Here is a 14,842-nt window from a genome sequence, read left to right on the forward strand (position 1 = left end):
CAGTGCCATATCTACTCAGAAGCTCAGTTGGATTTGGTTTTATTGGCCTTGTCAATAGTGAGTACAAACCAAAAAAAAAAAAAAAAAAAACCACGCCCTGATCACTCAGCCACCACCTATCAGAAAGGAGAAAAGTACTTTAGCTTCAGGGTAAGCTTGGCTCCAGGCTAGATATAACAGGACTCTTAGGGCAGCTGGATCACCCTAAGTTTCTGGAGCTGTCAAAAGCAGTAACATTCCAATGTCCCAGTCCCCGTCCCACAGTGCCCGTCTTCAATCCTAAGACTTGGATACTTTTGGCCCGGTAACAGGTAGCTGCCTCTTCATAGCACTCATTTCCATTTGTGGCCTCATAGCTGCTGCTTTGCCCACACTTTCTTCAATGTGTCTCATTTTCATCCCATGGCTTAGCCTCTTCCTGGCTCCAAATGAGAATGTGATAACCTAGAAAGAATAAGAACAGTCTGACTTGTACCTTCCACTATCAGTCTGAGAGCTCGGGGCTGGTCCAAGGAACCTAGGTCTTGGTAAGGAAATGCTAGGAAACTGGACAGCAACCAGGCATGGCCATGACCATGACAATGCATGAGGGAAGAGGGCCCGGGCCAGAGAGACCACTGTATCCCAGTCATCTTCACTGGCTACTGCCCTGAGGTGAATGTGGAAGGACTAAATTGAGCTTAGCTTGCACTGAAACTTGGGGAGTAGTATTGGGCTTAGCCACTCCGAGATACACCTGCTTCTACTCACCCATGGCAGAGGCCAGCGTGTCCCCTATGGGGTTGAACTCGTTGAGCTGCAGAGACAAGAGTATCAACATGAAGAGAGGGTGAAGGTATTGGTAGAGACAGAAGGGCACACAGGACTAATTTCTGCTGAGGTAGGGTGAATTCCTGCTTCCCCACCCCATCATATGAGTGCCCAAGCCTCACCGAAATGATACCAGAAGATTCTGGGTCATAGAGCTGACACATCATCTTCCCAGAGCTTCCATCAAACACATCAATCGTTCTTAATTCATAGGGGGCACAACTTTTGAAATTAGGATCTGGGTATCGGCCCACAACAATGAGGTTGTACCGAGGATGCCAGGTTGCCTAGGAGATGGAGAGGTTGGCCACAAAATTAAATACAGAACCTCGTTAAGAGGGGCATTAAAAGTATTCTTTGTGGGGCTGGGGGTGTAGCTCAGTGGTAGAGTGCTTGACTAGCACATGTGAGGCCCTGGGTGTCATCCCTAGTACTGCAAAAATAAACAAACATATTCTTTGCCACTAACAAGCCTGTAACATAACTAATGGGAGGTAAGACTTATTTGAAATTACAAGGATGGTTTTCTACTGTGTGTGCATCTACCTTTGCAAATTTTTAATTTCTAGGTGGCCTCCCTTGCCTTTAAGACACTTTCATACCTTCAATCTCTTTTGCATGTCTTGAGATAATTTCAACTGATAAATGTGGTTTTCTTTCAGTGCTGGGGATCAAAGTCAGGGCCTCATGAATGCTAGGGAAGTACTGTACTACTAAGCAACACCCCCAGTACTTGATAAGTGTTTTATTTATCAGCTTGGCCCAGGCATTAACCTAGGAAGTGATCCTATAACAAAGCAAAAAGCCTCTGGTGACCAAAACCAAATAGGATGTAAGTTCTAACATAACCCCACTAATAAACCTCCTCTAGACACACGAATAAGAGTATAAAATTGATAGTGATGCCAAGTAAAGTGGCACCTGTCTGTAATCCCAGTCACTCAGGAGCCTGAGGCAAGAGAAGTTTGAGGCTAGCCTGGGCAATTTAGCAAGACCTGGTCTCAAAATAAATAAAAATGGCTGGGAATGTAGCTGAATGGTAGAGTGACCCTGGGTTCACTCATTCCCAGCACCAAAGTAGGATAGGATAGGGTAGAGTAGAGTTTGGTAGGCTAGGATAGAAAAAATTACTAATGACTAAAAAATGAGAGGAAACTCATTTTCTCCAGTTTGCCTTACCTGAAACAAATCTGATATTCACTGGAATGACAGAATTGGATGAATTTTTTTTTTTCTTGGTACTAGGGAATTTGAACCAGGGGTGCTTTACCATTGAGTCACATATCCCACTCCCCCTTTTTTTAGTTATTTGTTTTTATATTTTATTTGTATTTTTATGTGGTGCTGAGGATAGACCCCAGTGCCTCACATATGTAAGCAAGCGCTCTACCACTAAGCTACAACCCCAGCCTCCCCAGCCTTTTTTATTTTTTGAGACAGAGTCTTACTAAGTTGCTAAGGGTCTTGCTAAGTTTCTGAGGCTGGCCTTGAACTTGGGATCCTCCTGCCTAAGCCTCTGGAGTTGCAAGGATTACAGTTGCCACCACACTTGGATCATGGAGGTTTTGAAGGAGGAAAGACATGTTTGTAAGAAGGAGGAATTGGATATGCAGTAGCTTGGAAATAAGTCACTAACAAATCACAGATGAGAAACTGGCCTGGCAGGATACAAGAGAGATGAGGACAAATTATTATTAGCAAGAATACCAACTGCTGGATGATTCTTGATGTTATTTATTACTGGATTTGACATGGGGTACTAAATCATCATTACTAAGTACTCACCAGGTGCTAGGCATGGTGTCAAGTGCTTTAAGTATATTGATTCATCCTCACAACAACCCTATCAGTTAGATACTAGTATTCCCTTTTTACAGATGAGGAAACGGAGATCCAAATTGGGAAAGTAAGGGACTTATTTCTATTATTAGAAGCCACCTAAACCTGCAAGACAAACTAAGAAGGCGAAGGTTAGTTTGTGGATCAGCTGCATACACATGTAACTGCAACAGGACAGAACAGAGGGTCAGGATCATAGAAAACGCCCAGTCAGATCAGGATTGGGCTGAAAAGAACTCAGAAAAATAGCTTGTCAGAGATACATGAACAAAATTCAACAAAATGGAATCACAGGAGTGAGAGAGAAGGAGCAGAGAGAACCAAAGGATTAAGAGTCTGCTTTTATCAGAACAAGAAGAGATCTGGGATTGGGCAGACCTTGTCTGCCCCAGTGATCACAGCTGTCTTCCTTCCATCACTCACCTTGATGGGTGTTAGGTGCTGGAAGTGACGGTGAGGGTGTGGGATCAGGTCCAGGGGACAGTCCCACTGGGAGGCAGAGTAAATCCGGATCTCACTCTTCTGATCAGTGGTCAGGAGCCGGGCTCCATCAGGGCTGAAACAAGCTGGCAAAATAAAAAGCCCCTGAGCTGACAGAACTCAAGCCCCTTGTTATCCCGGCCTTTGAAGGCCTTCTCTTGCAGGGCACCCTGTCTCTCACTCTTCTCTAGATGGGTGGCAGAGAGAGGTGAATTGGCTGTGAACAAAAATATAGAAACTCAGCAGCCAATGGAAAGGGCCAGAGCCAGAAGAGTTTCCAGATATCAGTTTGGTAGATGCTATGAGGGTAAAAGTCTGACCTAGTACCTTCTAAACTTTGAGAAAGAACCCCAGCAGTGGTGGGATAGGCAGGGTCTGCAGGAAAGCTGAGACGTGGGCTGCCGTACCTGAGTTGACAGGATGCCTGTGTGGCAGCGAGTAAAGGAAGCTGGCTTTCCCTCTAATCTGGCGCAGGTCCCAGAGTTTCACTGTTTGATCTACGGAAGCTGTGGCCAGTAGCCAGTCACAGCAGGGGTTTAGAGCCAGATGGGTCACTTTCTTTTTGTGCATTCGGAGATTCCAAAGCTGCAGAAGAGAGACTGGTTCAGGTGGGGACACAGAACTGAGTCAGGGGCAAGGGAGGGACAGAGAGGACCTTGGCTACAGAGAACGCACCTCCTTGCCATCTGTGTTCAGCAGGATCACATGCCCCACGTTGTCTCCTGTGACCACCATTCGGCTGTTGGCAGACACATCCAGGCTGCAAAACCAGACGCTAAAGGGAAAGACTGTGCCATCAGACTCTTGGGGCCTGAGACAGGTCCATTTATTCACTGTTAACAGCTCCAGTGTCTAACCCACAGTGGCATTCAATAAATAAATTGTTGAATGAATAATTGTCTTGCCATGGATCCCCAGTGAGGAACACTCAGACTTGTCACCATCCAGAATGAACGGGGTACTAGGGTTTAGAAATGTACCCTGTTAACTGCTGGCCCCAGCATCCTGGGCTAGAAAGTCACTGACTTCATATTCATAGGGCAAGTCCCAAGGCTAGCTTGCCTAAGACTGCCCAGGTTCTAAAGAAGCCTCATTTCCTGTTCTCTTCTCCATCACTTGGTAGAGGGAGATGGTAGATTGGGGCCAAAAGAGATGACAAACCAAACAGGAATTCTCCAGCTTTGTTCCTCATAGCTGATTAGAAATGAACGTCTGCCCCCTTCTGAGCATTTAGGGAAAAAGCACACACAATCCAGAAGCTCTTCTGCAGATGACTTGAGGATGAGGGCTTTCTTTGGGAAGGGTTCTTCATGGATCCTAATTCCCAGCCAGGAGAGCTCCAATTCACATAGTTCTTCTGAAGCCATCAAATCCAAGCCACGTGGCCTTTTTTTTTTCTGGATGTTTATTTTTCAGTTTTAGGTCAACACAATTTTATTTGTATGTGGTGCTGAGGACTGAACTCAGTGCCTCATGCATGCTATTCAAACACTCTACCACTGAGCCACAACCCCAGCCCAAACCACATGATCTTTTGCCACCCTTGCCGACTATCTGTAAGTGGAAGGGCTTCTTGGGAAAGAATAACCTGGAGCCTTGTGTCCAGTCACCTGTCATGATGGCTCATGTACTTCTCACGGTGTGGGGTAGCTCGGGATAACACCTAATGTTATTTAGACTCTACATCCTCACTAATTCCTTAGGGAGCATGCCTTGGGCTGGAAATCAAAGTAACTTACATTTTCTAGTTTCTCCAGCCATTTGCTCTTAGGAGAGGATTGTATCCATTTAAGCTTCCACCAAGGAGCTGGCCAGGTCATTACACTCTAGAGAATGGAGGGCATTAAGTCTTCAGTTCTTAGTTCCTGTTTCACTAAGAGGCTTTCTAGGCCCTGTCAACTTGTCATGTGAGAGTCAAGGTCTAGTGCAATATGGGAATGAATTATAGAAGAGCTGAAGTCAGGCTGGGGATACAACTGATTGGTAGAGTGCTTGCCTAACACATATGAGGCTCTGGGTTCGATCCCCAGCACCACCAAAAATCAAAAAACAAAAATTGCTGAAGCCCTTCCTTCACTAAGAAGGGCTGAGGTTCTGGAACACCTTCCCAAACCAATAACCCACCAGGACCAAGGTCAGAAAATTTAAAGAGTTTGAGGAAGAAAAGGAAGGGAAATAGTGGGAGAAAGTGGTTAACACCTTCCCTTTCTTCCATGTACCAGCTCTGAGTAAAAAAAAAAAAAACGGGACTAAGATGCTCTCGCCAGTTTGTGGGTGTTGTGGCGCACAATTATAACCCCAGCTATTTAGGAGACTAACAAGGCAGGAGAATCAAGGCCAGCCTGGAACTTGACAGTGAGACCCTGTTTCAAAATAAAGAGCCAAGGATATAGTAGTAGTACTGTACCCCTGGGTTCAATCCCCAGCACAACCCCCCATAATTATATAAGATGCCCTCGACAGAATGACACCTGAAGTTTACAAGCTCTTTCCCTTACTAGTTAAACTACTCACTTGCAGGTATCTGAGCTGGTAAAAACTCGGAGAGTGTTGCCTTTAAAGTCTTGCAGCCTAGTTGTTCCCTCCATTGAGGAGGCAAAAAACTGGTTGGTATTGAGAAGGTTAAACTTCAGCGCAGTGATGCTCCCTCCAGCTCCAATCTATCAGAAGGAAGGAAAAAGTCAGTGAGTGATGATGGACCAGGAAGTGAGGACCCAGGCCTGGGTAAACATACTCCACTCCAACTGAGCCTGGCCAGCTGAGACACCTGGACAGCAGGATGCTCTCCACAGTCTTCTTTGAGACTTTAGTTATATAGTTTTATTTTATACTTTAAATTAATATACGGTAAATATGACTGTTTTTAGTATAGAGTTCTATGAATTTTAACACATAACAGATTTGAACTACTACTACAAAAATCAGGATGCAGAACAGTTCTATATCACCCCAGAAAACGCCCTCATAAAGGAGGTGGGGTGTCACATGCCTATAATCCCAGCTACTCTGGAGGCTGAAGACAGGAGGATTGCAAGTTTGAGGACAACCTGGGCAACACAGCAAGACCTTGTTTTATTTTTTAATACCTTTATTTATTTATTTATTTTAGGTACCGGGAATTGAACTCAGGGTACTTGACCACTGAGCCACATCCCCAGCCCTATTTTGTATTTTATTAGAGACAGGCTCTCATTGAGTTGCTTATCACCTCACCATTACTAAGCCTGGCTCTGAACTTGCGATTCTCCTGACTCAGCCTCCTGAGCCACTGGGATTATAGGCATGCACCACCACACTCAGCTAAGACTCTTTTTAAAAATAAAATAAAAAGGGCTATGGGTATAGCTTAATGGTAGAGCATTTGCCAAGTATGCACGAGGCCCTGGGATCCCCAGAACTATAGAAATAAATAAATGAATAAGTAAAAACATTAATAGCTTTGTCTTATTAAGTGCTCAATTTATAGCAGGCATTGTTTTAAGAACTTTTTATTTCCAAGAGCTCCTTCTCCACTTCTGCCTTATGCTGCTACTATCCAGCAGGATAGGCTGGAACAAGATCTACACAACAAGCACTGAACTAACCCAACACACTAACTGGCACACTTCCCTGCTCTATAGAACATTCTAATCAGTGCCCATGGTCTGCCAAATTCTCACTGCTAGTACCACAATCTTCTGTTCCTACCAGCTCTCAGGCTTCACTATTTCGTGTCCTAGGACACCACAGGATACCACTGTCCCTTGCCCCTGCCTGCATGGATGCTGCTCTCCTTACCCTATTTGGGTGCTGACTCTATTGCTAAGATGCCACTCTGTCACCATCTGAAATGACACCCACCTCCACTTCATGGGTCCCAGCACCAGACACCAGACTACCATTCCTCCCCACTATGTAAGTCTCTCTTGCTGGACCCTACTTAATAACTTTTGGTTTGAAGTGTTCAGGAAGGTAACGAAAGAGGAAGATGAGGAAACGAAAGAAGAGCTATTAGTCCTAAATTATCCATTGACTAGAAAACCGGGAATAATTCCCAAGCTTATGAGACAAACGTAACCTTGATGCTCAAATCTGACAGGGACGTATTATACACACAAAATCTCTGGCCAAGTGGCTCAGGAGGCTAAGACAGAATTGTGAGTTCAAAGCCATCCTCAGCAAAAGTGAGGTGCTAAGTAACTCAGTGAGACCTTGTCTCTACATAAAATAGGGATTGGGATACAGCTCAGTGGTTGAGAGCCTCTGAGTTCAATCCCTGGTACCCAAACAAAAACAAACAAAATCTCTGGCTAATTTTACACCCAAACACAGATGCAAAAATCCTAAGCAAAATATTAGCAAACTCAATACAGTAATATTTGTAAAGGATAAATATATCATGACCAAGTTGGGTTTATTCCAAGGTTGGGTTAAATGATTAAAAATTAGTCAAGCATCAAAGGAAACAATCCATAGAGCGAAAAAGTAACTTATGAAAAGGGAGAAAATATTGCCAAGTTATAAATTTTACAAGAGGTTAATATCCAGAATATATTTTTAAAATTCCCACGATAACAACAAAACCCCTAAATAACCCAACTAAAACTAGGCAAAGGACTTGAGTAGACATTTTTACAAACAAGATAAACAAGTAGCCAAAAAGCATATGAAAAATGCTCAGTACCACTAATCATTAAGCAACTTAGCAATACCCTGTCTCAAAATAAGGGCTGGGGATTTGGCACAGTGATTAAGCACCCCTGGGTTCATTTCCAGAACCAGATAAATAAATAAAATTTCTGAAACCTTTCATTATTCATTTTGCCACCCTCTCCCCTCCCTTACCTTTTGTTTTCTTTTTAAAATTTTTTTGGATGTTGATGGACCTTTAGTTTATTCATTTATTTACATGTGGTGCTGAGCATAGAACCCTCACAAATGTTAGGCAAGCGCTCTACCACTAAGCCACAGCCCCCTCCCATTACCTTTTGATTTCTCTTTGCTCATTATACAAAGAGAAAAATATCAGATAGCTACTCATCCCTTCACCTTCCTACAGACATAAACACTCGTTGCATTCCACATGCTGGGGATGCACAAGGCCCTGAGTTCAATTCCCTGCACCATAAAAAACAAACAAACAAACAACAACAAAAAAAAAACATCTTTCAAAGATTCTCACCCTACAACCCAGCTATTCTACTCCTAAGTATTTACCCAAAAGGAAAACATGTCTATAACAAGTACTTATACATGGATGGTCATAGCAGCTTTATTTGTAGGCATCAAAAACTGAAAAAGAAATCCAAATGTTCTTCAACAGGTGAATGGATAAATTATAGTATACTGTTATAATGGAACACTACTCAGAAAGAAAAACAAACTACTGATACACATAAAAATGTAATCTCAAATTATTATACTGAGTGAAAGAAGTAAGACCAAAACAAACACATATTACATATTCTATGATTGCATATATATAAAGTTCTAAAAAATACAAATTAATCTATAGGGATAGAAAGCAGAGAAGTAGTTTCCAGGGGACAGAACCAAGGGTAGAAAAGGATGGATTATAAATGGGCATTAGGAAACTTCTGGGAATGATAGATATGTCCATTATTTTAATTATGGTGATTGTGTATACATATGTCCAAAACTCATCAAACTGTTGACTTTAAATATGTAGTTTACTATATACACCTCAATAAAAATAATATTAAAATAAGAAAAACTCCAGGCCCAAGTGAATTTGAAGTGAATTCTACAAAAATTAAAGGGAGAACCAATACCAATTCTATCTACACATTTTTCCAGAAAATAGAAGCAGAGGGAATACTTTCCAACTCCTTTTATGAGGTCAGCATTATCCTGATACCAAAACCAAAGGCATTACAAAAAAACAAAATTACAAGATATTTTTAAATGGTCTTCCCTTGGTATGGTATAATTAAACTAGAATATTTGATGTAAGTAAATCACATCAGATTCTATGATAGAACATTTATGTAATAACAGAAATAGGAGAATAGAAGGGCTGGGGCTGGGGCTCAGTGATAAAGCACTTGCCCATCACGTGTGAGGCACTGGGTTCGATCCTCAGCACCACATAAATAAATAAAATAAAAGTATTGTGTCCGTCTACAACTAATACAATACATTAAAAAAAAGTAATGGGAGAATGAATGTGTGTAACACTATATACATGAACAAAGACATGCTGAAAATGGGAGTCTGGGATCATATTTACTTTATTCTTTATACTTTACTCTTACTCTTTGAATTTTTATGTTAAACATAAATTGTATAAGAATAGCCAGGCATGGTGGCACATGCCTATAAGCCCAGCAGCTTGGGAAGCTGAGGAAGGAGGATAGAAAGTTCAAATCCAGCCTCAGCAACTTAGCGAAAAACTAATCAATTCAGTAAGAACCTGTCTAAAAAGGGCTGGAGGGCTCAGTGACAGAGCACTTGCCTAGCATGTGTGAGGTACTGGGTTAGAGCCTCAGCACCACATAAAAAAAATAATTAATAAAGGTATTATGTCCAGCTACAAGTAAAAATATTTTTTAAAATTTATTTTAGGGGCTGGGGTTCTAGTTCAGTGGTAGAGTAGTTGCCTGGCACGTGCGGGGCCCTGGTTCGATCCTCAGCACCATATATAAATCAATAAAATAAAGGTATTAAAAAAAAAAGTTTTAAAAATTTTTATTTTAAAAAAAAGGGAGTGGCTGGAGATGTGGTAAATGCCCCTGGGTTCAATCCCTGGTACCAAAAAAAACAAAAACACAACATAAATTGTGTAAGAATAAAGTAAAGCTGTCTTCATTTTGAAAATGTAATTTATGTTCCCTAACCAAGGGGCCTGAAAAATATGACAAGCACAGCCAAGGTCAGATAACTTAAGTAACAAAATGTGGCATGGCTGATCCCCTAGTAACTGGTCTCAAATCAACTTTCTGCTATTCACATCTGGGATAAAAAATACGTTCTCTAGATCAGTATACCCTTCCTTTACACCAAGCTAGCTGCCCACAAGTCACAAAGTTCAAATGCTCAGGTCAACCTCTGTGATGGCATAAGGCAACTTTAGATACATGCACATAATAGCAAAAGGTGTCATCAGGAGCTAGGGATGTAGCTCCACTGCTAGACTGTATTTAGAATGCACAAGGTATTTGGTTTGTTCCCTAGCACCACAAGAAAAAAAAAATTGTGATGCAAAAAACCAAAAAAAAAAGCAGCCAGCCTCAGTCTGGCACAAGTTCAAAGTAGCTGTCATTTCCCTTTTAGTTGGGACCCACTTCCCCTATACCTTAGACTGCTTCTTACCATCTCCAGGCTTAACAAATCAAATTTCTCTATTTTCATGTCCTAGATTCTTGGAAAAAAATAAATCTCTTTTTGCCAAGTTCTTAGTTCTGACTTCAATTTAAAGCTCCCTTCCTAGTGGTCACCTGCCTTATTAGAGGGGCAGGCAGGAAACCCAACAAGTTCTATCCTCGACAATTCTCTGGCAGGCTTTCCTTTGGCTTCTGACACTTGATTTCTTTAACAACCATTTCACACCTTGAATCGCAACCCTCCCACGCCTGTCTAATTTGGCCTTTTTGGATGGGCTGTTCCTCAAACCCTTCCATTTATGAGATCTCATACCAGATTTCCCTTCATTTCCTCCAACTCTAAACCAGAGCTGAAGCTGGGGCATGGTGGCACACGCCTATAATCTCAGTGATGGGACGCTGAGGCATGAGGATCATGAGTTCCAAGCCAGCCTCAGCAGATCAGCAGGCCCTAAGCAACTCAGCAAGATCGTCTCAAAATAAAAAGGGCTGGGAATGTGGCTCAGTATTAAGCAACCTTGGGTTCAATCCCCAGTACCAAAAAGAAAAACACAAGAACAGTTGAAAAGTGGGGAGCTGATGTTCAATCCAGCTCAGATGTGTGCTCAGTTAGTCCCAACATTCAAAAAGTATAGCAACTGATTACACAATTTACTTATTGCCATTGAACTGTACTCCCAGCTACTGGGGAGGCTGCATGCCTGAGCCCAGTAGTTTGAGACCAGCCTGGACAATTATAGTGAGACCCTGTCTCCAAAAACAATTGCTTAAGATGGTAAATTTTGCCGGGCATGGTGGCAAGAAAGACAAGGTCCCTTCCCTTATAGAGTCAACTTTCCAGTGGGTAAATACACACAAAGAAACAGTATTTTCAGACACCAATAAACATTTGAGGGGGAACGTGAAGCAGGAGAATGATCAGGTGGGGTAGGGTCTACGTTCTGAGTAGGAGAGACAGTGAAAGCCTCTTTGAAAAGGTAGATTGAGAAGAGACCTGAAGGATAATAGGGAGTCAATCATAAGAAGCCCTTGGGAAAAGCACTCCAATCAAAGTCTCAAGAACAGAAATAGCTGGTGTGGCTAAACACAGAGTGAAAGAAAAGACGGACCTAAGAGATAAGAAGGGACTTAGTGATCATTAAATCTATGCCTTTGAATATCTCAAGGGCAGGCATTCAATAAATATTTGAGTTCATTACCATTTATATGTTTAAAAGTGCCCAGTTACTTTTGATCCCAAACATCTGGCTACTTGATGTCAACATTCCTTTCATTCCTTCATCAAATAACTCTTCAGTACTACCATCTGGCACCTGGAACTGCTTACCCCTTTAATGAAGGTGGGTTTTTCCTTTATGCCAAAGTTCCAGAGCATGATATCTCCCCCTTTGGAACCCACAGCCAGGGTGCTGGGATGAGTCGGGTGCCATGCCAAGGATGTAGCCCTTCTGTCAAAGGGAGCAGCCTTTTGGAATATCCGGTAAGAAGCCAGAGAGTGCAAAAAGGACTGCTGAAGACCCTGACATAGAGAAAATAGAATTAAGTTGACTTGAAACCTGTGTAAACTACCAATCTCTTGGCTCCTTCATAGATGAGTCTTAGAGTCAAGTCTTCCCACCAAAGGAAAGCTGCCTGGCCCTGTGCATGAAAATATCTGCGTTGTACATGAACTACAATGTAGTATATTCCAGCTGAGACCTTTACAATGTAAGACTTTTCTCCCTGGAATGCCTAGAAGGCCAGATGGAAGGGTCAGGGTGATCTGATCACTCTGACAACCTGCTAAACCAACCCATTATCTAGTGTTGGAGTGTCCAATAGTAAAAAAAGCATCATGCAAATCCTTGAGCACTTCAGCTAGGAAATGCCTCACCTGCTGTAGTGATGGCCAGGCAGCTTTGCCCAACTTATACTGGTGGAGGGCCCTGACGATGCTGCTGCTTGGTGGCGGGACCTGCAGGCTAGCCAACCCTGCCCAAAGGCAGCCTGAGTCATATCTCCTGCTAGAACCTGCCAAGAAGAACAGACACATATTTTCCTCTCTGATCTCAGGGAAGGTTTTTCAGCTGAAATCCTATAAAGAAAGCCTTACTGTTTCATTCAGCGTGGCCAATCTGTCACATCATTTTTCTATAGTCTGTTTAGTCCCATTCAGCACAAGAAAGAAGAGAGGAGTAGAAGCTCACCCCTTCCCCAAACTCCCCCAAACACTAATTTTTAAGTGAAACTAAATATGATTTTGCAGGGTTCCTGAGAGCTGAGCCAAACAAATACATAAGAATAGCTGGGTGTGGCAGCACATGCCTCTAATCACAGCAAGGGGGGGGGGGGCAGAGGCAGGAAAACAGCAAGTTTAAGGCTAGCCCAGGCAACTCACTTAGTGAGTTCCTGTTCTCAAAATTTAAAAAAAAAAGGGGGGGAGGAGGGCTTGGGGTGTAACTCAGTAGAGGGCTTGCCTAGCAAATGTGAGCCCCTGCATTCAATCTTTAGTGCCATTAATCAAAAAGAGGAAGAGGAAGAAGAAAAAAGAACATTTTCCACTGTGGGGATGAGTGCTAATCTTAAAATCACATAAAATGCACAATAAAAGGACAGCATAGCAGCAATGACTGTTTAGGAAAAGATTTTTGTTTGTTTTTTTGAGGGGTGTTGGAAATGGAACCGAGGGCCTGGTGAGCCGGCAAGCGCTTTACCACTGAGATGCATTTCCAACAAAAAGAAGCATCTTTAAATCCTGTATTACATAATGTTGAGGTGACAAAGTATTAGTTTCAAATTCTATTGGTTCTCCTGGAAACCAGCAGGATCCATACAGTCTGGAATAGCTCTATATTTTAAAATGGTTACTTGCGGGAGGATGTTAAACTATAAGAAAAAAGCAACTCTGGATCGCCAAGATGTATTGTACCCAAACTCTAGACAACCAATTCTTTATTCTCATGGACAAAACCCACTTGGTCCATCCCCAGCCTTTTGAGCCGCCCCTGCTCCTTATACTGCAGGTTGAAGCCTCTGAGAATGAGCTTTCTAAGGCAGGCAGGAGGGATGGATTGCGGGCTCTCGCAGCTGAAACCAAGGACATACAGCTAAAGCCCTGTCGAAATGCAGCAGAGGGCGAGCCAGGAAGGCTAGGATTATTCCTAGGACCTACAGGAACGTGAAAGCCCACGGCTTCGTCCTGCCACCGGGGGGCGGGGATTAGCTTAAACTCTCCGGCGCTGACAGACGCATCGCGGCCGGCGAAAAGCACCACCTGCTGCACCGCGACCTGGGGCTGCCTCAGAACCTAGGGGCGCCCGACCCCACGCGGGCCTCCCAAACTGCGGAAACATTAAAGCAGCAGGCATAGGCAGTACCGGAGCCCTTCACCCTGAGCTTCTTGGCCTCGGGCTCCAGCTCCCGGGGACTTCTCTTGCTCCGGAGGCGCGCCGCCACGTTGGGGGTCTTCTGGGCTTCCGGGCGTTTCCTGGGAGCCATCTCGTCCTCCGAGGGAAAGGCTACTATGCCCTACGCAGAGACCATGGAGGGAGGACTGAGAAGCTTCAGGGAGAGACAGGGCGGAAACTGGAAATCCCGCGCAGCCACAGGTAGCCCGGGGAAGCCAGCCTCCCGCCAAATACGCCACAGGCCAGTTCGCGTCGCGCCCCAGCCCCGCCCCCCGGGCCCCGCCCTTTCCGGGGAGGCGGGGCGCGCGGAGTGCGGGGACGTGGGTGGAAGGAGGGGCCGGCCCCTAGCCGCGCGGCGCAGGGCGGTGGCTTTTTTTCCTCTGGCTTTCCCCTGGGCATTGCCATTGTGATGGCCCTGGCAAGACCTGGTGGCAAAGATAGGAACATTGTCCAGGCTACGCAACTGACCGAACATCCCCTGTTGGGGCCGATCACAGCTCTAGCTTTGTTTTCTTCTTCTAGATAGATTTTATTAACGTCACTGCGGAGATTAGATAAGAACGAAAAGTGTGGGTGTACTATCTATTGCGCAGTAGGGTGATATAAAAATAGCGACAGTGTGCCTTATGTTTAAAAACACTAGCAGGATTTCCACCATAAAGAAATGATAAATGTTAGTCGGGGGCACGGTGCCACGCCTGTAATTCCAGCAGCTTGGGAGGCTGAGGCAGGAGGATCTTTTGCTGGGGCTGGCTTCAAAGCCAGCCTCAGCAAAAGCGAGGCATTAAGTAACTCAGTGAGACCCTGTCTGTAAATAAAATACAAATAGGCCTGGAGAAGTGGCTCAGTGGTTGAGTGCTGCTGAGTTCAATCCCCCATACTCCCCACCAAAAAAAGAAATGATAAATGTTTGAAATAGATATATTTAACCTGATTATTTTAAAACTTGCAATGTATATATATCGATTGAAACACCAGACTGTACCCCATAATATGTCTAACTTT

At 43.7% G+C, this 14,842-nt stretch overlaps 1 protein-coding gene across 2 annotated transcripts; it reads right to left on the bottom strand.

Moving 5' to 3' along the window:
* Nucleotides 1-23: 23 nt before the first annotated feature.
* Ddb2 (damage specific DNA binding protein 2) lies at nt 24-13,928 on the bottom strand. 2 transcript variants are annotated; one of them, XM_027936392.3, is made up of 10 exons: nt 13,808-13,928; nt 12,325-12,461; nt 11,779-11,970; nt 5,644-5,789; nt 3,805-3,904; nt 3,537-3,714; nt 3,073-3,215; nt 933-1,097; nt 751-796; nt 24-444 (listed from the first exon to the last, which is right to left on the bottom strand). In XM_027936392.3, the coding sequence occupies exons 1-10, from the start codon at nt 13,926-13,928 to the stop codon at nt 380-382; spliced, it is 1,293 nt and encodes a 430-aa protein (XP_027792193.1). In that variant the 3' UTR covers nt 24-379. The 2 variants fall into 2 exon arrangements, 1 of the variants encoding a protein (XP_027792193.1); XR_003582916.2 differs by lacking the exons at nt 24-444; nt 751-796 and adding an exon at nt 2,596-2,766 and having other exon boundaries at nt 1,008-1,097.
* Nucleotides 13,929-14,842: the final 914 nt, after the last annotated feature.

Source organism: Marmota flaviventris, chromosome 9 (assembly GCF_047511675.1).
Source record: "Marmota flaviventris isolate mMarFla1 chromosome 9, mMarFla1.hap1, whole genome shotgun sequence".
Taxonomy (NCBI): Eukaryota; Metazoa; Chordata; class Mammalia; order Rodentia; family Sciuridae; genus Marmota; species Marmota flaviventris.

Coding starts and splice junctions, on each gene's coding strand:
- Ddb2 (XM_027936392.3), bottom strand. CDS start 13,928: ATGGCTCCCAGGAAACGCCCGGAAGCCCAGAAGACCCCCAACGTGGCG. Junction 3,905..5,643: donor ACCAGCTCAGATACCTGCAA/GTGAGTAGTTTA, acceptor CTTTCCCTTTAG/CGTCTGGTTTTGCAGCCTGG. Junction 3,715..3,804: donor TGAACACAGATGGCAAGGAG/GTGCGTTCTCTG, acceptor TCTCTTCTGCAG/CTTTGGAATCTCCGAATGCA.